Here is a 26071-nt window from a genome sequence, read left to right as displayed (position 1 = left end):
TCAAAAAATTCAATTCATTTCTATATTATTTTTAAAAAAACTGCTATGAAAAGTCTCCTCAAAAAGGTAGGTGGTCGAAAAGCTCCTCAAGTGTCTCAATTCACTGGTTAGTTATGCGAGTTCAACAAAGGAGGAACATTTTTAGCTTGAAGCTAATACTAACAGTAAACTCCCGATTATCGGCGGTCAGGTTATCCGTGGGTCCTTTCACTTTTTTTTTTGAAACTTGTGATTGTGTTGTACACTTTTAAATTTTACATATATTTTTTTTTTATATTCAATGTTAGTAGATGCAATGTAGCAATGTTTTTAGTTATAGTTTAAATGACTGTGTGAGTGTCATTAATATTTTTTATCTATTGCATACACTAAGTATCGTTTTTTACCTATTATTCGGATTATCCGCGGTTACCGTACCACCCCATTCCGCGGATAATTCGCAACTCCAGAGCTTGAGCACGCTACCTTGCGGTGATTAACAATATTAAAGAAAAAGGTAAAATATTCCATTCTACATGTTTTCTTTAGAGAAAATTACAGGCTTCAGAGAGTTTTGTGGTGTAATGTAATTTCAGAGGAATAGAAAAGAAAGTTTTCCACAAGCACGATGAAATATTACTGTCATTCATTAAGCTTCAATGCGAGTTATAAGTTACGGCATCTGTTTGTTTTACCTTTTCATCCGACATTAGACAGTGACTGCAGCGCCCCCTATAGTTTATTTGAGTTGCGAATTGGGAGTTTGCTGCAGTTTCTTTGGAAATTTTCGAAAAAGGAGTTTCTGATTCAGTTGATTTCATCTTCAATCATAGGGGGAAAGTTCCGAAGAAATATGAAAAATCTTAAAGTTCCTTATTGGTTATGAGCCAGGGAGAGCTTTTGAGTGACCGTACATTTAATAAGTGAATTTTCGCATTTCCATATTCTGGACCAATGTGTACGGACCAGTAACACTGTATGAAATACACCGCCAGCTCAGTCATTTCCAGCCGAGGGACTGCAGTTTCGTGCTTATTAGCACTCATCAGCCCGGCATAGGAAAGTGACCGAGCTGGAGATGGAAAACCTCTTAAGGAAGCCAAGAGTGCGAAACAAACTGGTAGCTAATATAGAATTAGCAGACCAGACGAGTGACCGAAGCAATGGTTCGGTTCAACTCGAAGATTGAACGCGAGGCAAGGTATATTCAGTAAATTACCGCCCATTAGCCAGGGCTAAAGCAGAAATACATGAAATACACCGCCAGCTCAGTCATTTCCAGCCGAGGGACTGCAGTTTCGTGCTTATTAGCACTCAACACTGTGTTCGCGGCTCACAAGTGGTTGGGAACTGCTACTATATTTTGTTTCTTTGGATCTTTACTTGACACCATTTATTATTAGGACTTGAAATGCTTTTTATTGCAATTTAAATCTGGAACCATCAGGATTGTGTTCCGCATAACTGATTTTTTTCACTAAAGTACACTTGGTAGCTACTCTATCTACTGATGCCTTAACTCTGTTTACTGATGCCTCTATGGCACTAAACTGGGATCTTATTCATTAAAATTCTAAACTTTTGGAAGAATTGTTTTTTTGTCTAAAACAATCTTATATAAAAAAGGGCATTAAACTCAGTAACATGATGCTGACTGATGTTTTAAAATTTGTATGAGGCTATTATGTAAGTTAACAATAGCTCTTTTTCTCTGTTCTGGAAATAAGTTCTGTTAATTAAGTGCATAAACATGCTTTTAAAATGGTTTTCAGCTCATGGTAAATCACAAACTCTGAAATAGTACATCACAGGATGATCCTTGTCATTGTTAAAAAATTTACTTATTTTTCATTTGAAAACAGCATATACTGTGTTTATGTATGGAAGTAATTCTTTGCTTAAAATTACTTCATTCCTTGAAGTGGAGTGAAGAACCCTTAGTCATACTCGTGGTTCTTCCACCAAAAAGAAAATAAATAGATAAATCAAATAAATAAATAAAGGTAAAAGATAATAAATAATAAATAAATAAGTAAAAATAAGAAATGCAACAATAATCCATGCAAGAGGCTAGATGTCAACAACTTCTTTCAACAATTATGAAAAAACAATAATAATTATAATCTTAATAATGTTTAACTCTTTGTTATTTTTTATTTTAATAGTGAATAACTTGTGAAATTAAAATGAATGTAAAGAGTCCAGCCATTAATTCTTTACAAAATGCCTTATAAGTACTGAATGTATGCACACAGTTAAAAAAAATTCTTACACACTTTTAGTGCTTGGAAGTCTAAAATTTCTCTCTTTGTTGTAGGAACCAGAAGATATGAAAACTCGAATGGAACCTAATGATTCTGAATGTCCAGGTGCAATGTTTTTAGAAACAATTACAATTTCAATGTATATGAGCAGGATAGCATTTTTATGTTTTTTATATTTATATTACAATTCATTTTTCAGAAAGAATTATGCAATACTCTAGAAAAATTTGAAGATGGCAAAAAGTTTCAAGTGGATCGGTGGGAAAGAAAAGAGGTGGGGAGACTAAATTTTAGACATCTTGTTGATATTAAGAGGTTAAATAACGTGATAAAACTTTTACTGAAAAGTAATATCTGATAAAACACTATTGTAATTCTTCATATCATAAGAAATAGACTTGCACAATAACATCAAAAAGTGTATTTAGTATTTGATTAGATGTTTTATTTAAATAAGTGTTATGCTGCATTTTAAGACTTTTTTTTTCTTCCCTTTCAAGGGTGGGTGGTGGCATAACTTGTGTTTTAGAAGATGGAGATGTGTTTGAAAAAGCTGGAGTTAATATTTCTGTGGTTCATGGTGTTTTTACCTCCTGGAGCTATCCAGCAAATGAGAGCTAGGTAAAGTATTTATTAAATCCTAAAGATCCCTTCATTAGAGCAGGATGTGGATTTCAATTCAGTTTAAATTTGAAGGATGTTTCAGTAATTTCTAAAACCTTTTTCTGTTCGGTTTCCTTTACCCTCTCCTACATTTGACAAAATAGCTAAATTTAAGTTTAGTTTAAAAAATTAAAACTTCCCTTACTGCATGTTGTCGTGTAATTCCTTTTCTGAATTTTGAATGCCTATTCTATTTTGCTTGTAATTATTGATTATATTTATGTTTGTATTTGTTTAAATTTTGTCACAGATGATTCACTTTTTCTGTTAAAAATTGCCTGGTAAAGCAGAGTTTGTTATGCCAACAGTAGTCAATTTAATAAACCAATTCAGTTTTTAATTTTATGTCAGAAGTTTTTTTTTTTTTTTTTTTGATCTGGTGCTCAAACACCACTCTGTTTGGAACAGTTTCAAATAGTTTTGAATTTCTTCATTTTCTCATTCATGAAATATTTTATGCTTTTATAGATAAGGAAAATTTATAGAAATACTATTATTACTTGATATTTATTTCTGTTTTTAAAATGTTTCAGAGGAAAAAAATTCTCTAATTCAAATAAACTACCCTTCTTTGCTTGTGGTGTCAGCTCTGTTATACATCCAGTAAGTCTTAAATAAAATACTTTCTTTAAATTGTAAATTTTTAATGCATGATATTGAAATTTAAAATGCTATGTTCTAAGTTTTTTTTTTTTCTTTTTCTTTTCTTTTTTTTGTGAATATTGATGCTGACATTAAAAATTGGGATTTGCTCAACTGTTAGTTTTGGGAGAAAACAATATTTCATAGCTCTAGTTAACGCAAAATCAAGTCATTTTATAGGAGGATTTTTTCATTTTTTCATAAGTATTGCTTGTGGATAAAAATCCCAACAAGTTCTGAGGATAGGGTTGCCCCCCCAAAGCCTGCTGTTTGCTTACTACCCACCATTTATTCATGTCAACTTCTGGTTGTTGATCAAATCAATGGGCACATTTATGTTGATATTTCATAATTTATCTTGTTTTTTCTGTCTTCTTCTTTTTTTTTTTTTTTTTTGAAATAGAATAAAATATTTTTTGCAATCACTTTTTGGGGGATTAGCTGTCATAATTTTTATATTTTACTTAGGCGGTAACCATTTAGGCATCATTCGTTTTGGATTTATGTACACACAAGTAACTTGTAATAGCATAGTAATGTTTTTTTTTAAACAGAACTCCTAACTGATTCCTTTTCTCCCTAAAAGTCTTTATTTTTCCAAATCTGGTCCCCTTTTCCTGTATTTCCTCTACATTTCACTTTTATTTTAAATTTCCTCGGTTGTCTCTTTTATCCATTTACATGTTTTCTTTTCCTAAAGAATTAAATGTGTTGTTTGCACCACTACCATGATAGTTTGGTAAATTTTGAATCAAATGGGAGCATAACAGCTTGAGTTCAAAACTTTTGGTTAGGTGGAATAAATTAATTCAGGGATAGATTTTTGTTCTAGCTGACAAAATGGTATAGTATTTCAGTATTTGCTTCTCACGTTCAGAGGTTCAACCCTGGCCTCAGTAGGTGGATTTTTTAAGATGCAGAAAATGGATAGCATCCATTTCGTATGCCTGTTCGGCATGTAACCAGTCTCTCAAATACTCATTTTACTTTGAGTACTGTTGTCAAAATTAAACTCCTTATGCAATTTAGCATTGAACTTCTATCTGGTGGGGAAACTGGGCAGGAATCCGCCAATAGTTGTGCCACTTGAAAGAATAGATGCTTTATTGGATAATCACACTAGGTCTGCAGAAGGTAAAGCCTCTACTATACAGTGAAGCACCGTTTATACGTTTTTGAAGGGACTGTATGAAAAAAAGCGTATAAAGGAAAAAGCGTTATAATAGATATATGTTAATGTGTATTGGACTCTGCAGGGACCAATTTAAAAAACGTATAGTTGATAAAAAATATAAAAGAGAAATGTATAAACGGTGCTTCACTGTATATAATATATACAGTGCTAAAATTCATTTAGCATGGTAGCTTGTTTGAAGCGAAAGTAATTTTAATTTAAAAAAAAAAAAAGTTCAGCCAAATAATTTGACTGAAATTGCTGGCTTATATAGATAATAAAGCAAAGTGGCCAGTAACCAATTACCACTTGAATTACTCTGCTGTGCATCCCTTATTTTAATCCTCAAAAGTTAAGATTAAGGTCCCTGTCTGATCCCCTTTCTTCAGAATATAGGTCCCTCTAGGGACAATGGTTTTCATTGGGGCAGGGCCATCTGAAGAGGGGGGCGAGCGGGGCAATCGCCCCGGGCGCCAATATATGAAAAGATGCCTTAAACTAAGATTTTACTACATATCAAATTCTTTTCATCATCATTCTTTTTTGAAAATAGGTTTTTAAAATGTAACACATTAGATTTCAGATTACATGATTAACTATAAAAAATGTTTGATACTTTTCCAAAAAATGCCCACCATTCTGTGTGTGTGGGAACGGGGCATCAAAAAATATTCACCCCGGGCGCTGTCCTCTCTTGGGGCGGCCATGCCCTAGAGAAAAACTAAAAATCTGTTAGGAGCCCCGAGAAAACAACATAATATTGGCAGAGTTAAAGTTAGCCACCTATGCTTATAAGTTGTTTAGCATATTAATGTACATAAAAAAACTTCATTGTTTGTGACAAAACTAAAAGAAAACAAAACAATGGTTGCCTGTGCTCATGTATGCATGTCGTTGCTTTGGACACATCGTTTTCATGCATTTTCCCACACTTTGATATTTTAAAGTAATTTTCTTTAATAGTGCTGTACCTTATGCTTAATAGAAGAATTATTTACTTAGTGTTTATTTATTTTAAATATCATAAATGTTTTTTTGACTTCTTACAAGCAAATAGGTAAGTGAAAAAACATGGTTCTGAAAAGTTTTGTCATTTTTATCTAAACAAAATAGTTATATTGGTTATGTAAAAAACTCTTTTGTGTGAAGTTAAATATAACATAATGATTATTAAGCTTTTCTCACAATAACATGATTCACTTTTATGCTTTTTTTTTGTTTGTTAAATGCATTTATATTTGTTTAATAATTTTTTAGAGAAATCCTAATGTTCCAACTGTTCACTTCAATTATCGATATTTTGAAGTGGATAATGGTGATGGGACAACAACTTGGTGGTTTGGAGGAGGAACAGACATGACTCCATATATTCTTGATGAAGATGACTGCAAACACTTCCACAAGACTTTAAAAAAATGTTGTGATAAGCATAGCAATTCATATTATGAGGAGTTTAAAAAATGGTGTGTGATGACTATTTCTACATTAAACATAGGGGTGAGAATAATAGGGGTTCTTAAATCAATCATTTAACCTTTAGCTTTCTTTTATTTTCCTAATAAATAAAGTATTTGTTTCTGAATAATTTTACTTCTTTAGAAAGTTTTTTTTTTTTGGCAAAACGGAATTTTTCAGTACAAATTAATAGCATAATTCCTTTAAAATATAAAAAATGTGTCCCCAATGCCATGTGCAAAATTGGAGAAAACATAGAGAATACTATAAACACGCATACATTTTTGTTAAGTTCAATTTCTTCTGTAGAGTAATTACCTTTTTATTTAAATTTGTAAACAAAATGCTTCATCCAAGAATCGCATTGTAGCAAATGGTTTTAAGCTTTTCTCAAAAACTTAAACATTTGGCGAAATCTTCTTTGTGTAACAAATTTGTAACCAGTTTTGTATTGGTCTGTTTCTAACTTCTCATGCATGTAGCACGTCGGCCTTGCGTTTGCGACTATATATCCCCTAAATAATATTTGCTTGTCATTGTGTTCCCTACTTTCCTTCCAAGTTTGTATACAACATTGAAGGACAACCTGTATGTATAGTGCCTTTCTGTCTTTAGTTTTATTGTTTAATCAAAAACATATTTTATGTCATTTAACTTGATTTTAAGCCGCTATCAGATGCGATTATGATTTTTGTGCACCCGAAATAAAAGGTTTTCCCCCCTAGTCCCCTTTTTTACCATTTTCCTTAATGGGTTTCCATTATTATTATTATTTTGCCAAGAAGCTACCATGTGATTTCTTTCATTTTTATAAGCTGAAAAATAAATTTATTATTTTGCAAATATCTTTTGGATTGAAATAACTCTTCTAGGGTACATGTGCGCATTGCTTTGATAATGTTAATTATTGATTCCATAAAAGAAGAATTCCCTTCCCTTGAATTACTTGCAACATTAGGTTCCCTTGAATTTGAAACCAGTGAGTTAAATGTGTTCCACCACTCTGACCTCTGACTTCAGTATCAATTCTTTAGCAAATAAAAATACTTTAATTCAAATATGCTTTGTGTGTTTAGTGTTATTTTTAAGTAGATGTCCAAAAAAATTCTTCATATTATAGAGAAGTCAGTTAAAAAGAAAAAGAAAAAACAAAGAAATAGTTAAATTCAGTTATCCCGTAGGGAGAAGCTTAGGGGCCCCTGCTCCCTCTCCTAAAATCTGCTGCTGTTACAGAATTCAGTGCTACATTTGTAGATTGTATTTTGTTTAATTCTTCTTATGCATATGGTTGCTTTTGTCAAAATTGAGCTTGTTTAAAATATATATATATATATACTAGAGGACCCGACAGACGTTGTTCTGTTCAAACTTTGTAAATAAAAAAGTTACTACAAACTATCAAGTGTTTGAACATTTTTCTTGAAAAAATAAGTAAAAAGGAAATGTTTTAAGCTGCTTGGTGTCAGAATGCGTATATTTATTACAACTTGATTTATCTAATGCCCACTGAGCAGTTGTTTTATTAACTACTTTTTCTCGCATACTTGAAAGATCTTTATCATAGATTGTATGATTTGTTCCTTCAGCCATACTCAAAGGATAGAAATCGTTCTCAGATATTAAGTGTGAAAAACTAACTACCCATCTAAAATAAACGGCACATCCCACTGCAACGTCCCCCATATGAAAAAGAATAAAACAATTGAAAGGATATCATTTTAAAAAAATGATAAAGGTAAAAACAGTTCTCTGAATAAGCGAACCCCCCCCCCCCCCCTTATGCCAATGGAAAGTGATCATTCTTTAACTAACATGACTAAACACTCTAAGAACCAAAAACAATTCTTTGCAATTTGAAATATTTCGCCAAATAAACAAAAAATACTATAAACGAAATTCACAGTAGCTTTAAAATACAAACAAATAATCCCGCAACTCTATTGTTTGTGTCCAAAGTCGCCAAGCCACCACGTTACTGTAATTCGATCAGTGGGCGAAGCGAACTCCGACCGATTAGCGGTCTGATCTTTTGAACGAAGACTTTTAAATCCCGCTCTCTTTTTCTGAGCATTTGTCTCACTTACTATCTGGGGATATTTCGATAATTGGGAATCTGGCGCCGTCATCTCATTTTTGGCTCAAATAGTTTTATTTTGGTAACCCTGCTGATTTATAGTAACCCTATGTGTATAGATGTTTCTGGTCTCTTTGTTTAGATTTGCAAAGAAAAATACCTCTCGCGCTAGCGCTGGAGCCAAAGATTGACTCCAACGGAGAAAGAAGCGGAGAGTTCCCAATTATCGAAATCTTGCCTACTATCTTTCCTTGCGTACTTGATTGACCTTCATATATTGCCTAATTTGAACTTTCCGCCAAGGATAAAAATCTTCCACTGCAATGATCTTTTGTTGCAATTTATCTTGATTAAAATAAAATTTGTTTCGTCTTTAAATTCCACCGTCTTTTCCTTTGATAATGTACTGATTAGTTTCTTAATCCTTGCCATTGGTGCCAAAACTCGAAACAAATGTTGCTAGGTATGGTACTTTCTGATCATTTGGTTAGTGAAAGAAACCCGATTTCTACCAGTACTTAACTTTAAAATATTATATCATGGGACTAAAATTGTTGCTTTCAAGAAATGAAGGGGTCTCTCTCTCTCTCTCTCCGTATTATCTATTCTCAATTTACATGTCACAGTAGGAAATTTCATTACAAAAAGCAGAGCTGGCTTTCTTATTGTCCCTTTGGCAACGGGTTAAATATTTATTTCAATTCTCGCTCAACAGTAGGTTAAAATAAATATGAATCGTTTGGGAGATATAACCATCCAATGTTAGATTAATTAATTAATTAACAAAAACGTTTCCAATTCGATCCATCGCGCTTCAAAATCATGCTTGCCACAACTTAATTACACACAAAAAGTTTGATCAAAATCGGTCCAGCCGTTTAAAAGCCTTATGGTGACAAACGTGCGCACAAAAGATTTTTATATATTAAGATATATATATATATCATGAAGTTTCAAGATTCTGGGCGAACCACAATAGATTTTACTTTGTGTATACAAAAACAAGGAAAGTCATTCCCATTTCTCTTAGATGGCATGTGCTTTGATGGAGCATTTAGGAGACTTTCAATGAAGATTAGGAAGATATACTGGGAAAAATACAAATTTGACGACCAGCAATTGTATTTAGCCCCAGCTATGTTGGTCCTAGTCAGTTTATTAGTCCTCAGTGGAGATCAATAACCTTTAAAGCTACCCACCCCTTTGCTCATTACCATTTCTTCCGGTATGGTAAGCTGTTCAAAGTGCCTACAACCCTACTCAAGTAGTAATTTTTCCTAACTTCCAGGTTAATCTGAGATTTGAATAGCTTAAAACAATGACTCCTTGTCCTATGTTCTGTGCAAAAATGCTACTCATTAATGTCTTTCATTTTGATAAATTTAAACAACTGAATCATGTCCCCTCTGACACAAGTCTAATAGCCGGTCTTTGAACTCTTTCCAATAAAGAAATGTCTTTCATGAGACAATGAGACTAAAACTGAACAGCATACTCTAAATGAGATCTTACTAATACTTCTGTAAGCAAAAAAATTCTCCACCCTAATACTTTTGATGTCTAAGGTCCAGTGGCGTCAAAATTAAGTCCTGCTCGCAAACCAAAAATTTTATTTTCCATTAAGAAAAAAAAAGAAACCTATTTTATAAGCATATTTTGGGACATTCAACTACACTGCTTGACAATTGCTAAGGAACAAGTGATTTATGCAAATTTGTACCTCAACCAACTGGCCAATTGAAATAAATTCAAGTTCAGATGGCGTGGTAGACCAAGACTCGTTATTTGTATAAAAGACAGTGCATACACGCTCAAAATTCCTAGGAAAATTCACGCTGTTTGGTTTTTAACAAAAATAGTGCTGGATGTTAAAAATGGTTTTTCTCTGAAATTCTGTTTGGTTCTTGACATACTTAAGAGTAAAATGTCAGCAAGACATCATTTGAGTATCTACGATCGTGGACGAGCGGTTGGACAACTGGAAGCAGGTCAAAGTGTCACCACTGTGAATGCTGCAATGGGTGTATCAAAAAGTGCCATCTCTCGATTAAAGACGGCCGCTGAAGGTGGAAATGTTTTGCAAAAGCATGCCGGGGGTCGTAGTAGGAGCACCACACCTTCAGAGGATCGCTATGTAGCCCTCGTGGCAAAAAGGGACAGAAGTTTCACTCTTGGACAGATAGCTGCAAATCTAACAACCGCTACCGGTACGCATGTTTCTGCAAGAACCATCCCACGGCGAGTAAATAATGTCAGTTTGTATGCACAGAAGCCCGTACGTTGCATCCAAGTTCAACCACGCCATCGTCGAGAGAGATTACGCTGGTCTAAGGAACATGTTGGTGGGATCATCAAAATTGGTCTAGAGTGATGTTCTCTGACGAATCTCGTTTCAGTGTGACAAGTGATTCTGGTCACCAACAACTACGGAGAGAGCGTGGAGCACGTTATGCATAAAAATTAGTTTGTGAACATGATCGGTACGGCCCAGGCGTCATGGTGTTAGCAGGCATCATGCACAATGGCAGAACACAGCTTCAAATTTTTGAATAAGAAAGCGATACGTCGCGAATGTATTGCAGAGATGTTATACTGGACCATGTTCGTCTTTTTAGGGGGGCTGTCGGTCCAGATGTTCTCTTAACGGACGACGATACACGGAAACACTTGAACATTGAAGTGTCAGACACACTGCAAATTGAAAACATTCTATGTATGCAGTGGCTTACTTACTTTCCCGACTTAACTCCAATTGAACTTGCCTGGGTTTCTCTTGGCAGACGTGCTGCGCGAAGAACCGTCCCTCCCAGAACAGTACAAGAACTCAAATCCGCATTGAGACAGGAGTGGGGAAAACATCCCCCAAGCACTCCTCAATAAGTAGTGGGGAGTATGGAAAACAGATGTAAATTGTGCATCAGTGTCCCTGGTAATCATACATCATATTAAGGTACTCATGTCTCCATTATTCTGACCTTGATCATTTTTTGGTGTTGTATGAAAATCATCTAAGTAGTTTTTTTTTATTTTTAAGTTTTTACTTCATTAATGCAGTCATATCTGTATTATTTTCTACTTATAATAAAGGCACATCCTCCCTACTAACTATACATTTTGTTCTGTTTCTTTTATCATTATCTATTCTTAACTATTCCAGGAAATCTAATTGTTCCTTAGCAATTGTCAAGCAGTGTAATAGCAGGCCATGCTTTGAGCAGAGTTCCATATTCCGTCTGATTATTCGTGTGTAATTTGCATGCAGTCAAAATCACATTTAAATTATTCAATAGTTCAGGAGTAGTAGTTGCATTCTTACATACTAAAACACATCATGTGGAGGCACAAATAATAGATGTTTTCAAAGGCAAATAAATTTTATGGACACAGGTGCGCAAAATAGTAATGCATCTTTAAAACGCTTTGTAGATTGGTTTTAAGGTTTTAGGAACAAGCTTTAATACATATTTTGTTTCTATAGTTATTAATTTTTTTAGTAATTATTCAATAGTTGTACAATATGCTATATTTTTGTGAAAACTAGTTTTGTATCTAATTAGTGAAATTCGCTAAAAAGCTTTTTTTAAATGCAATTTGTTTTCTTTTAACTGGTTTGTTACTATTTTTCGTACTATCAGTCTGATTAAAGTAAGACAAACAACGTTAAAAACAGCACAAATTTGCCAATTACAGCAGACAGGTGTTTTGGCGTTACAGCGAACGCCTTTTTCAATGCAAAAAGTAATGAGCTTATGGATGAAAAGACATCCGACAAAAGTGTCGAATGGCTTTTGTCGGATGTCTTTTCATCCATAAGCTCATTACTTTTTGCATTGAAAAAGGCGTTCCCTGTAACGTCAAAACACCTGTCTGCTGTAATTGGCAAATTTGTGCTTTTTTTTACGTTGTTTGTCTTACTTTACTGGTTCAGCATAAAGGTATTTATTTATTTATCTTATCAGTCTGATGTTTGATGCAGAAAATAATATTTTAAAAAGTACCTAGTGTCTATCCTTCAATCATTAAAAATACTTTCTTTGTATTTTCGAAGTTACTTACATTTTCTTTACATTTTTCATTTTAGAAGAAAGTCGTGGTATTGGTGGAATTATTTTTTGATGACTTAGATACCCCTGATCAAGAAAAATGTTTTCAATTTGTAACTGTAAGTTTTAAATTTTAATATTTCTTGGTGTAATAAGTTTTTTATATGGAAATTTATATCATTATTTAACACTATGCTACTTAAACTTTCATTTTTTTTTTTTTCGTTTCATATAAGCTTACATTTGTTAAATGTTGCTCATTGGGATAATCACTTAACTTATACACAATGGACATTGCCCCGAAGTTGTATGGGGAGAAAAAAATTTGGAATTTCAACTTGCATACCATGGATAATTGTGACATTTGATGTTAATAACCCTCTTGCCAAATTTTAGACCATTTTGAAGAGCATTAAATGACAGCTCAACACCCTTAAGTCTTAAAAAACCTAATTTATTGAGAATTTTTTTGTTTCTCTAAGTTTTATAAAATTTTGCACAACACAGAAACATTTTCTCTCACACTTTTCTTTTAACAATGAGCAATAATTAAAATTTTATATATTCTTTTTGATGAAATTATTTTTAGAGATTTTTAACAGGAAAATCCACTAATTTTCCGTTTGATTTCTGCCTTTTGAAAAATGAGTTATCGCTGTTCATTAGTAAGTTGCAAATTAAAATCTCTTGCTAGTTTAACCTGCTCAATCAGCACAATCATTTATTACCTTCAATGCCGGCACTACAATAGAACCCCGATAATTCAAAATAATTGGGATCTGATCCAATTCGTAATATTGAAAATCCGTATTATATCCGGAGAATGAAAATAAATAAATAAAATATACTTATTACTGAAAATCACCTTTACATGAAACACATAGAATTACACAAACAGTAAACAGGGGTCTGTCCAGGATTTTTCACAGGGTCCGTTTTTTGTGAAAAATCAAATAATTTTGTGAAAAATGAATTAATTTTGTGAAAAATCAAAAAATTTTGCATTTTTTTTTGTCAAAACAAAATTTTAGAATATAGAGACGGCACAAACTGCATCAAATAAACTTAAAGTTGAGTGTTTTCCTCTTCTACGTCGAGAAAATCATTCTGGATTTTTTTTCTGATATTGGTGGGGGGGGGGGGGGGGGGGATCGCTCTTTCAAGTATCAATATTTATCTATCATTCTACATTATGTTAAATTATACTAGATATATTTCTGTACAGTACTTAAAATTATTGTAACAAAAATATAAATAAATAAAATAAAATTCAGAATAGGGTTCAGCATTCAACTTTTTGATCCAAGACACTCTTAAAAAGCACAGAATTTCGTTTAAAACTTATAAATTGCATGATTTTAACAAAAATAAAAAGATATTTCAATTGTTTACCTCTTAACAAAGCATTATAATCATTAAAAATTCGAAAAATCGGATTCCCATAGCGGATGCAAAGAGACCGCAATTTTCAAAGTGAAGGCATCAAAAGTATAAAAACGGCTTGTAAAAGAAGTATTTTTGATAAAATTATTTTAAAATTGCATTTTAGAGTCCTATGATAAACATATCATTAATATCTGTGGACACAGTTGACCCAAAAAATAAAATAAAATAAACCATCTATTTAGCATTTTAATTTCTCACTCATAACAGAAAATGGAATTTTGCTTTAAAAACTTGAAATGAGAGTTCTAACAGAAATAAAGAGACTTTTCATTTATTTGAATCCTAATAAAGCGAAGTTAGCTTGAAAAAAGAACAAAATATGATTCTCATATCGGATGTTAAAAGATTGTATTTTTCAAAATGTAGACATCTAAAAAAAAAACGGTAATTAGAAGAGTTTATTTAAAGTTAATCATCCTTGTTAGCATCGAAAAATCAAAACCCATATAATTTTCTCCCAAAATAACAATTAAACATCGCACTGCACGGTAAAAAACGCAAATATTGACAAACTGGCAAAATGATGAGAATATTTTCTAATCAAGTCATTATAAAGGTTCAACGCCAGACACTAAGTGGTGATAATTTTGAAGTTGGTAACACTATCTGAACATGGGCGGATTTATGGGGGGGGCAGAGGGGGGCAATGCCCCCCCAGTTTTGGGAAGACTTTATGTAGCAATAACACATCTTCCAAAAATTAAAAAGAATATATATATGTATATATATATATATATATTTTCTTTTTTGAATAGTTCAGAAGAGCATAGGTGGATTTATAGGGGGAGGGAGCATGGGGGACAATGCCCCCCAGTTTTGGGAGGACTTTATGTAGTAACAACCAGCTTCCAAAATCTTAAAACAAAAAAAATCATGACTTTTTTTTTTTGAATAGTTCAATGAAAATGAAGAAAAAAGCAAATATCCTATTCTGATGGGAGAAAAGAAAAGGAAAAAAAAAGAACATTAAATACAAATAGTACAGCTGTCACTGGGGTGCTGAAAATGTGTCTAAATTAACTATTTTAGACTGAAAACTATTTGGGCAAGTATATAAATGAAAATATAGGCTAAATGAGCTATACATCAAGCTACAACACATAATTGACGATTATTTTAACAAATTAGAACCTAAAGCAAAGGGGGAAAACTCCCCCTCCCCCATTCGTGTAACAGAACGATCTACTCGTTATGATTTGTGTCCACATTTCAAGTACTTATTTGTGAATAATATTTATGTTCTTAGTATATTTATTGGCCTTTTGAAAAATTCTAAAAAACATAAGTTTTTTTTCCTTTCTCTCTTTTAAGAGAGAAAGAGAATAAATACTGTCGCAAACTGAATAAATTTCAGTAATCTGAGTGTTCTGATTAAATGAATCTTTTTACTTAGAGGGAGAGTACAATTTTACTTACTTTATAAATACTGTTTAAAAAGTAATGTAAGTCATAATCATCTAAGTCTGAGTCAGTCCTTTTCATTATTGAAATCTAAATAATTGAGTAATCAAAAGTTTTGGAAATATTTGCTGAAATTTTATAAAAGTCTATAAAAACCTAACAAAGATTAGTAAAATCGTAAAAATCCTTTAACCGTAAAAAATGACGAATTTTCGTAAAAATTACAAAAAAATCAAGCAAAAATTTACAGGTAAGAGTGAATTACAAACAAGGTCAAATTTGCCTATAAGATAAACAAGCTGTTGCTTAGGGCTCCTGCTTTGAAGTGGGTCCCTAACTCGCCCCCCCTCCCCCCCCCCAAAAAAATCATGATTTGTTCCTTAAAAAATGGAAATTGCTTGAAAAAACTAATTTCATTTTTAAGTGCTTGAAAACCTTGAATATTTGGAAACGTGTGGCTAGAAACCTTAAATTTTAAAACTTCTAACAAATGGTAGATGGGGAGGAATGCCAACATGTGTCAAATTCAGCTCATTGCCACATCCTGTATTAAAAATGTAAAAATCATGGTTCTCACGTTTGTAACATATTATTTGAAATAAATTTTTGCGACTCACATGTTTCATATCTTGCTATTTATTCAATCCTGAATGCAGTATTTAGGAAATTATTTTGTATTGATTGCTTTTATCTTACTTCTTCTGCATATTGTCTATCTGTTTAGCACGGAAAAAAAGTACACACTACTTCTATTTCTTTTCGTTTTCTTCCCCACTTGCAATTGAAGAAAGGTTGTTGTCATAAGAAATCTATGGCTTCTTTTTTCTTTTAAAGTTAAAATAGCTATTTCTCCCAAAGTTAGAACAGGACTGCAAAAATTTACAATCAAGTACTAAAATACCAGATACTGGAAAGTACAAATGAAGTGCGTTAAATAATTTTATTTATTCTAGAGTCCTTGAAAATAATTAGATAAGTCTTTGAAAATCCTAAGCAACGTAGGATCCAATTACTTCTACTGCATATTGTTAATCTGTTTAGCCAGGAAAAAAAATGATACACTACCTCTATTCCTTTTCGTTTTCTGCACTACTTATAGTTAAAAAAAGGTTGTTGTAATGAGAAATCTAGTTTATTTTTTCTTTCAAACTTAAAAGGGCTGTTTCTTACAAAGTTTGAACAATACTGTACAAATGTATAATCTAGTTATCAATTTCTATGTCTATCCAATTAACCTTTATAAGGCTTCAAAATGCAGAATTGTATATCCATTTTACAAAATTTCTTTTGGGGGAAAAACCCCCGGCCCCCTAAAATTGGAGATATTCTATTTCCCTCTAAAAAGGGAGCCCTGCGTCACTCTCTTGATAGCTCCCTCCCTTAAGGTCAGTTAAAAAAGGACAGCATGAAAACGCACATTAATGAAAACGACACACAAAAAAGTAAAGCATGGACTTATGCATCACAGGAAACAGACAAAAACATAGGAGTAGGGGTCAATAAAAATGTTGCTTAAAAGTAAAAAAAATCCTGCCCCCCCAGGAACTCAGTCCTAAATCCGCCTATGTATCTGAAGCGATCATATTTTTTCCTCACCCTTACTATCCCTTTGCAGTTCTAAGTTCATTTCGCAGATATATATTATTATTGTTTATTAAATCATGAGCGGAGAAAGGTGCTTACCAATGCCTTTTCAGAAAAGTTTACAAAAACACTGCTGCTAATTAGCTGTGATAAAACAAACAACCATTATATTTATTTGGCAGTAGCAATTATTTATGGCTTGCAGGAACATCCCAAGAGTGCCATTTTTTTTTTTTTTTTCAAAATTAGCCGATTTTGTATAAGCTGATCCCTCTAATTTGACTTAAAAAAAAGGTTCCAAAAATTATCAGTTTATACACAGAAATTACACAGAAATATGCGTTATTTTACTTTCAGATTTGCTCTTTCAATAAACAATTTGACAGATCCAATCTTGTTTATCAGAATTTTGTGAAGAGTCTGTTTTGTTTGATCGGGATTTTGTGAAAGGTCCGTTTTGTTTGATCGGGATTTTGTGAAAGGTCCGTTTTGGTTGATTGGATTTTTGTGAAGGGTCCATTTTGTTTGATCGGGATTTTATGAAAGGTCCGTTTTGGTTGATCGGATTTTTGTGAAGGGTCCGTTAACGGACCCAAATATCCTCTGGCCAGACCCCTGGTAAATATGTTTACTTTGTTATTATAAAGTCTGTAATTCTGTACAACTTTTGAATCAATTTTTATTCCCTATGGAGGAATAAAAATTGATTCAAAAGTTGTATTGCCAAGAAAAGGTAACTCAATCAACGAAATAACAGACTTACCCGTGAGAAGGTTAAATAAATTAATGTTATGGAAATTTGACAATTGCTCCTCAAATTAAAAAAAAAACTATCAAATCCATTGATCCGGATATCCGGACTAACGGGGTACAAATTTGCAGGGTTCTACTGTACTTCCTTCCTTTACTTGGGTGTAATCATTTCCTTTAGCTCAAATATGAACATCAGCTTTTAAAAAGTTAGTATAAAATTTAATTAGAGTAAACAGATTCGAGTCTGTTCTGTTACAAAATCTAACAATGGTTCACTCCGAAAAGATTTAATATTTTTGGCTTCTAGTCTTCTAAATTCCTTTCCAAATTTCAATTGCTGTAATGCTTTAATCATGGCAGCTTTTTTCTTTGGAGGCTTGAGATCTAAGAAAAAAACCTAATCCAATTAAATCCATTCTTAGATACCAAAAGTTGCCCTTTAAATTTTTTAAGTGCTATAAGAGTCACTTTACTGTTAGTTTCTTGTTAGGCAAGACAAAATTTTAAGTATTTGGTACAGATTCGGAAAAGGGAGACGTACAGCAAAGCAGCAATGGTTTTTCTCTTCTTTTGATATATTTTGTAGTCTAGTTTTAAAATCTTTTTGCTTTCACTTTGTTATTCTTGTCTTTGTTCTTCATTACTGTTTGTTAATTCTGTGAGCAATACAAGAACCTATCACTCCTCTTTTCTGCCCATTTGAAACTGAGCAGTTGATATGAAACTATAGTTTAATTATGTATTATATTGTCACTCTTGTCAAAGGTTAAAATATATTGTGTCTAGATTTTATGTACACACCCGGCTTTTAGATTTTATAGTGCTATGCAGGAATTATTATAGCACAAGTATCTTATTGCTACTCAAAAGTTCCTAAAATACATGTTTCCAAATGTGTTCATTATTTTACTGAAAACAGTTAGGCTCTAACACAAAATTTGATCTTGTCTAAAAAACTTAAAGTGATATGGTAACTGAAGTTTCACAATAAAACAATATCTTAAAATCCAAGTCCTCTTAACGTTAAGGTTACATGCCATAAATTTAGGAAAGTGACATCACCTTCAGTGTTGGGAATTCCGGGTGTTGCAATAATGATGTTTGACTATATACACCTTTTTTTCATGAAATACTGAGTAAGTTATTGAATTTTTTTGATATAATTAAAAAGTTATAAGTCCTACAGAATAAAAAAATGGTTTCATTTATGTAAAAAGTTTTTTTTTTTTCACTTTCTTGTGAAGCACATATTTATTATGAAATTAACAGCATGTTCAGAGCCTAATTTCTATTTCCCAGCATTTTTTATAATTTGTTTTGACCCTTAAAAGTAAGTAAATAAAATAAATTAATATGTTTAAAAATAGGTATAGTATTAAGCTATGAAAATGTTATGCAAACAACTGGAGGAATATAACAAAATGAATTTCACTTAATGTTAGAAAACTATTTTCTCCTTTTTCTAGTCAAGCACATACTATGTTTAAGAAATGTTGACTAACTGTTTGAAAAGTAATTTTGCTGTGACGAAGACTTCATAGTATTTTTCCGGTTTTCTTAGCTTTTTATTACTAAACTGGGAAGCAAGATTATAAAAAGTGTTGCAAATTCGGTCACCCTTCTAAAAGAAGGCACTGAGCATGGTAAACTTCTCTTGAGACTTTTCTTCTTGCCTGTAAATACAACTGGGTGCATTGCAGATGCTGTCCAAGGGGAGCACTTCTTTCTTTGAGTATCCCCTTCAAAGAAATTGAATAGCAAATGTCAATATCTTTATCAAGAAAGATATAATGATAACACAATTAAAATACCTATTTATAATTGAGATAATTTATTCTCAAAGAGTGAAAAAAAATCCTTTATTTCTGCTCCATATCACTTTGCAACAGTAATATCAATAAGTTCTTTATGGTATAAGTAATATCTTTATGACTATATTAAAGTGAATTTCAATCATACATTTCAGTAAATAAAAAAATATCAGATTTAGTAAATAACAGAAATGTGTGAAAGTTATTGAGCAAGTAGGTAATATTAACACTTACAGGTCTTCAATTTGCGAAGTCGACTGACTCTATTTGAATACAATTACAAAAATATACATCCTATTTTAGAAAAATGATGTTTTATGCATTATTTGCTCTAGAAATTCTCTTCAGCTGCAGAACTAACAGCAATTGGATTTTGTTTAAGGGGGCATTGAGGTATTTATGCTGTTTCTGCCTGTGGGAAGATTAAACAAGAAAGCTAGAAGCGGTACGGAAAGTAGAGAAACTAGTGTTTGTTGGGGCAAAACAATTTAGGTATTGCTTGTATGTATATCTGTATGATATTATGAATTTCAAATTTGCTTTTCTTTCTTTCTGTTTTTTAAACTTATGTTTATATTTGATTAATTAGTTTATGCCTAAAGATATTTTATTGTTCTATTTTAGACATGTGCCAATGGTGTGATTCCTAGTTATGTACCTATTGTAGAAAAGAACAAAGATAAAGGCTATTCGTATGCAGACCGACAGTGGCAACTTCTTCGTAGAGGAAGGTCTGTCTCATAGAGCACTTTGAAAGTATCAACTTCTATATTATTAAAATCTGTTCGCATTCGTCTGTCTGTCCATCTGAAGATCGATCTTCTTGAGAATCCTTGCAAATCGAAAGTCGAGTGAGATACCGATCAATTCAAAATTTTTCAAAGAGAACAATAGGACCAATCTTGTAATTTTGGGACTTTAATTAGTGGAGATATTAATTAAAACGTTAATTAACATTACGTTATTCAGGAATTTTTTATTTCTTTCCTGTTGCCATTTTGCATGTGAGGAAATAAAATTCTAATAGTTGTTTTAAAAGGGAATGTTTTGGCTGCTGTCCAAATCTTAAAACAACGTTTCCATCTAGAATTTTTTTTAATTAGTTTAATTTCTCTTTCATTCTGGTATATAAATCCTAAAACTACTCTTTAAAGCAATTTTTTGTTTAGAAATTTATTGTAAATTAGCTGCATTTCTCTTTTATTCTAAGCAATGATTTCTATTTTTTTTTTGCTGCCATTTTACATTTGTTTTAATAAATAACATTTTAACAATTTTTTCAGTGGGACTGATGTAATCAAAACAACCAACCGGGTAATTGGTTGCTCTTATCGGACATAACACATAACCTTCATTTATCTTCTGCACTTTTTAATTTTCTACAGCTTACATTCTTAACTCTTTTCAGCATATGAAAGTTTTTTTTTTCATTTATGTTTATTTATTGTAGTGTAAGTTAATCATTACCAGTCTCATATTTTGGTATATTTAGAATGTGCGACTAATTAGTTTATTTTCTTGGACTTTTTCCCTTCACATGAGTGAATTTTCAAATTGTAATAATTCTCTTTTTCCTTCCTGTTTTTACTTTTGAAATACACTTTGTATAATGAATAGAACACGTTAAATTAAGATTGTTTGGATTTCTTAAAATGAAACAGAGTTCAACAAAAAAGTTTGCTTTTAATGATTTTAAGTAAAGCTTAGTTGGAAGCTGATGACTTGTTATTAAATTAATGCATATTGGTATTTTTTAAGTCTTGGTGCTTTAGTTTCACATAATCATCCAAGCAATATGTGTCATTTTATGTGAAAAGCTGATTGTTACTATACATAAATATTTCAGATATAGTCTATCAGATGTAATTCAGTTTAACATGAGTACAGATTATAGTTGATAACACATATATTTTCATCTTTTGTGCTAATTGAAAATACTCATTATATTTCGCAGCTAATATTAGCATTAATGAGATTTTTGCCAAAAAAAAGTTTTGCTGATGTTTTGCAAACCCTGTATTACACACATTTATTTATTCTTTAACACGTTGGAAACTGATGTCAGAGTGCTACAGAAACATCAATTGGACATCTTTCATTTTTAGGGAACCCGTGCAACGCCGGGCACACAGCTACTTAGAAATAAATTCTGTTCAGAAGAATTTTTTTATTTTGTTAACACTTATGCAGTAAATTTACAGCTTTTTGATACCAGATGGAAAATTTGTTAAGTGCCCAAATTTATTTTCACAGTTAGTCATCAAATATAAAATGAAATAATGTGACAAATATGAATAAAAAAAATTAAACTTTTATGTGGGTTGGCCGTTGTAAATAATTTTGAAGCAAATCGGCTTTCTTCTTCCGTGTTCATGTTGATTTAATAGTGTATATATCATCACCTCAGAGCAACACTAACACATCTAATCCCAGGAATAACACTAAGATATCCTACTGTTGCTCTGAGGCGGCAATATATACTAAGAGTTCAAGCATCAAATGATTTGAAGAACGGGATAATTTGGATAGTTGAATTTAGTTTAGCCAAAAAAAGAAAAAAAATGAAGTGTGGGAAAACTTATGAGGTTGATAAAACTGAGTGTGACATACATCTGGCAGAAATGTATTGAAAAACAATAAAAATAATTAGCAAAAATAAATTATTCACCATTTTATACTAATTTCTGTTTATTAAGCAATTTAAGCAATTTTCCTCCTCCTTCTCCCAATAACCATTTTTTTTTCTTTAACTTTTTTTCCCATTATTGAAAAAAATTTTACTCAGTAGTCTGTTTTGCATAGTTGAAATTTTGCCGTAACTAGCCTTTTATGGTGACCCGCTCAACTCGTCAGCGGCAAATTGGTATACAACTCTAATCTCCCACAGTACAGGCCATCAACACAGTGCTTTGGAGTGTTTCGCTCCCACTTGTCACCTAGGGGGGCAACTTAAACTAGTAAAAGGAATTTAATTGACGTTTTTGGGAGGTAAATTGCATTCCTTCAGAGGAAAATATTAAAAAACCATCGCATTAAAAAACCTGCCTTACTTAATTCACTTTTGCTCGAGCCCAGCATTATTGACAAGCATCAACTCAATCTACTTTCCTTCAAATCAGAAAAAGGAATTATTGGCAGCATGCCAGCAATCTCACAAGATTCCTGTTGAAGAAGGGAGAAAATATGGCACAGAACCTACAATTGTAATCAAATAATTGTTTAATTAAAGTTGTGGCAAGATGAAAGTTGACTAAAATATTTTTCCTGAAAAGTTCATCTTTTAATATCTGGTTCAAACCTCAAATCACTTCAAATTACATGCATGTATGTAGTAGTTCCTCGTTTATCAATATCAAATTTGTTGTCAAATTTGTAAAAACAATTATATCCACATATAGATTATTTTAAATTATGATAGTAAGAACATCACTATAAGTATGGCAAACATTTGTTTTTTATTTTGAATAAATGTACAGCTCCTGCTTAGATTATGCAATAAATTAATGTGTTTTTTGTGAATACATCCGTGAGGATAGAACATTATTTTTTAACTCATGCTATTAATTATTTCTTCAACTCTTATTGTACCCATAAAAAATTTAATTGGACTTAAAACATCATAAGTAAATTGGCTTTTTTTCAGAATATTTAAAAAAAAATATAAGTAATTGCTTTCTAAGTTACTTGCTTATAATCAGTGTTTTTTTTTTTTAACACCTCTTTTTTTCTCATATTATCTTTTCACTATACGTTGCTAACCAATTCCACAAACTTTTTTCTAACCTTTGAGTTGGTTTAATGCTTGAGGATTAAAGACAGATGACTGAGGATAATACTTTGAAAATTGCATAATTTTAAACTTTCAAAACAGAAAAGAAGGTGAAAATAAGAAATTTCTAAAATGTTTTACTTGTGTCAGTATGTACTTCTGTTCTCTGTCATGTATTTCAATGTTTCACTGAAGAACATGTATTTTGTAGCCCTTGCAATTTTTCTCTTTAACCATCCTTATCTTAAACAGAACTTGTATTTTTGTAGGTATGTTGAATTTAACTTAATCTATGACAGAGGAACAAAATTTGGTCTGATGACTCCCGGGGCTCGATATGAAAGTATTCTCATGTCTCTTCCTCCTTTTGCTGTAAGAAATAAACCTAATTTTATTGCTGTTTTTTAGAATTTTTTGTGTGCTATGTTTAATATTTAAAATACAAATATGAAGTTTTTTAATTATTATGTATGATCAATGGGGGGGGGGGGGGGGTTGTACCTTGGGATGCTGGTTTCTAAGAATCTAGTTTTAGCAGCCATGTTTTTGTAATCTCTAATAGTAACCTTCACCACTAAATGGTGCCATAGTAAAAATCAGCATCAAAGGAGTAAAGCTGACAATTTCGTGAGAAAAAGAAAATTTCATGACTCCTAAGTAAATATTTTCTTCATGCTTATTGCATTTTCTGTCTTTGTATTTGTAAATTTAATCAATTGAATTTTATTTCAGAATAAAAAGAGTAGTACTTTAAATATTTTGCTTATGAGAAAATAATGATAGTGCATCCTGATTGACCATCATTTTTTTTTTTTAATAACGTGATTGTACCTTGGGGCAGCCCAACATTTTGTACCTTAGGACATGTTTCAAGGTACAACATATCCATTGTTCTTAATAATTAAGATATGTTTAGGAGCATGGAACAATGTTTAAATCTTATGTAGACTTTTAAACACATTTAACATTAGATAATAATTCATAATTAATTATTCATGATTTAATTCACTACCATGGAAAAAGTTTTCTTCTTTTTTTTTTTTGGTGTAAAATTGGTTCAAGTATATGGCTGATTCCTGAATCATGAAGACTTTCCCACAGTACAACAGGATGTGTCCCAAGGTACAATAGGATGTTGTACCTTGGGACAGCTTGGAACTTTTATTTTAAACTTGCTGCATTGCCCGTCTTCGCCCGGACTACCTTGAAAATAAAAATTGTGTCAAGTAACATATATTCAGCAATCAGACAGAACTGGAAAAAAAAAAAAGCATCAATGCAAAATCTCCCTTAAAAACAATGACGACAGATATTAAAATAATTTTAAGAAATTCAATCGAGAAAGATAGATTCAAAAAGTGCAACCATGGAAACACAAAATAAAATAAGTTTAAGAAATTAAAATGCGAAAGAAAATGGTTAACAATTTGAATGAATATGAGATTTTTTGAACCTGACTTAAAAAGGCTTGTAACTTTTTTTCCTTTCGAGATAGAAGCTCAGTTTTTTCGACCATAGGTCGAGTTAGATCTAGAGTAAAAAAGGTTGCTTTTTCCAATGGCGTCAAAAAGAAAGCTGTGGGAGAATTCCTTCACTTTTTATTAATAGATATAATGAAGAAAGTAATGCCTAAATTTCAGCCAAGCCTAAAAAATTCCAGCTAAAAATGCAAATAACTCCCGCCGTAATAAAGTTAGAGCATTGAAACAAGTTGCGTAGAACGCAGAAAATTCTACCCTTTCTAACGATATGTAATATTAATATGTGCAAGTAATTTTTCATCCCCATATTTGAGAATTTATGTGAAAATTGGACGTAAATTGGAATAAAAAAAAGAACTATTCATATAATTTTATTTGAACTGGTCTGCAAACCTTTTCAAGACTTAAAGGAACAAACTGTGAAAATTTCAGCGCAACCGGCCGGATAGTTCTCGAGTTTTGCAAGTTCAAACATACAGACGCTTTTTGGGGACTTCATTTTATACTATGTAGAGATGACTGGCAATATTTTTTTTTCAAACTTTCTGAATTTTAAAAAATATATTGCTTAAAAGTATGTTGGGGTACTTTAATGTGACTTTTTTAGATTTTAAATTTGATACAAGTAATTGACATTAAAAATTAAAATATTAAAAGTGTTCCAAGGTACAACACTCTCCTCTACTGCATTCAAAATATGTAATGAAATGTTGTTATGCTGTTTTAACACTAAATGCAAAGCTCGCTCAAATTCACTGCTGCAAGCGAAGTTACGTGAATGATATTTATTTTTTACACAACAGCTACAGCAAGTTAGATCTTTAGTTATAAATTTGATTCCCTAATGATAAAAAGTATACAAATAGAACTTTTAAGGAAAAAAATGTTAAATAATTCTACACAGGGAAAAAATTTAACTGAAGAGAACGAAATATTTGCTGGTTTTAAAAGATTTTGAATAAATTGCCCAGTATACTGTTTGCATTGCTATATTATTTCGTTTTATCTGATTTTCATGTTGAGTGCTGTTATGTTAAACCTATTTTACTGCATATATTGTGCCCCACACTATGTCAGTAAATTTTATTGTCATGTTGCATGTTACAATAAAGTAATCAAAAGTCTCAAAACTGTGTACAACACACAGAAACTGTGTTCTTAACTTTTCAAGTCTGGAGCCCCCCTTTGAACATTGATGTGAAGTCACCCCCCCTCCCCTTTTGCACACACTTCCCTATTAGATCAACACAAGTAATTGAATTAGGAAATGGGAATTTTTAGTTGTAAGTGATTAGGTTTTCAAATCAAAAAAAAGACAAGATGCACAAAATTTAATGTTACTGAGAACTTTATTTTTAATAAATTATTAGAACTCATAAAATCAAAGAACTATTTACAAGTTAATTTGAAGTGATCTAGGTAAAGTAGGCATGTAATGCGAGTCGATTTTGTAACAATGAGAGGGCTACTACATCTAGTTATTAGTAAGTTTTTTAATATTGCAGTGTAACTGATAAAGCGACCTTTGACTT

General features: G+C 31.9%; 1 protein-coding gene across 1 annotated transcript in view; it reads left to right on the top strand.

The window, feature by feature from the left end:
• The window catches only part of LOC129218110 (oxygen-dependent coproporphyrinogen-III oxidase-like), a 37653-nt gene that overhangs the window by 2471 nt on the left and 9111 nt on the right, over positions 1 to 26071 (top strand). Inside the window, 10 exon segments of the mRNA XM_054852310.1 lie at positions 2297 to 2382; positions 2744 to 2828; positions 2830 to 2864; positions 3440 to 3509; positions 5980 to 6186; positions 6189 to 6219; positions 12333 to 12358; positions 12360 to 12413; positions 19914 to 20020; positions 23328 to 23430. Of these exon segments, the coding sequence (XP_054708285.1) occupies positions 2297 to 2382; positions 2744 to 2828; positions 2830 to 2864; positions 3440 to 3509; positions 5980 to 6186; positions 6189 to 6219; positions 12333 to 12358; positions 12360 to 12413; positions 19914 to 20020; positions 23328 to 23430 (804 nt within the window).

Source organism: Uloborus diversus, chromosome 1 (assembly GCF_026930045.1).
Source record: "Uloborus diversus isolate 005 chromosome 1, Udiv.v.3.1, whole genome shotgun sequence".
Taxonomy (NCBI): domain Eukaryota; kingdom Metazoa; phylum Arthropoda; class Arachnida; order Araneae; family Uloboridae; genus Uloborus; species Uloborus diversus.
This window is presented reverse-complemented; position numbering and strand designations above follow the sequence as displayed.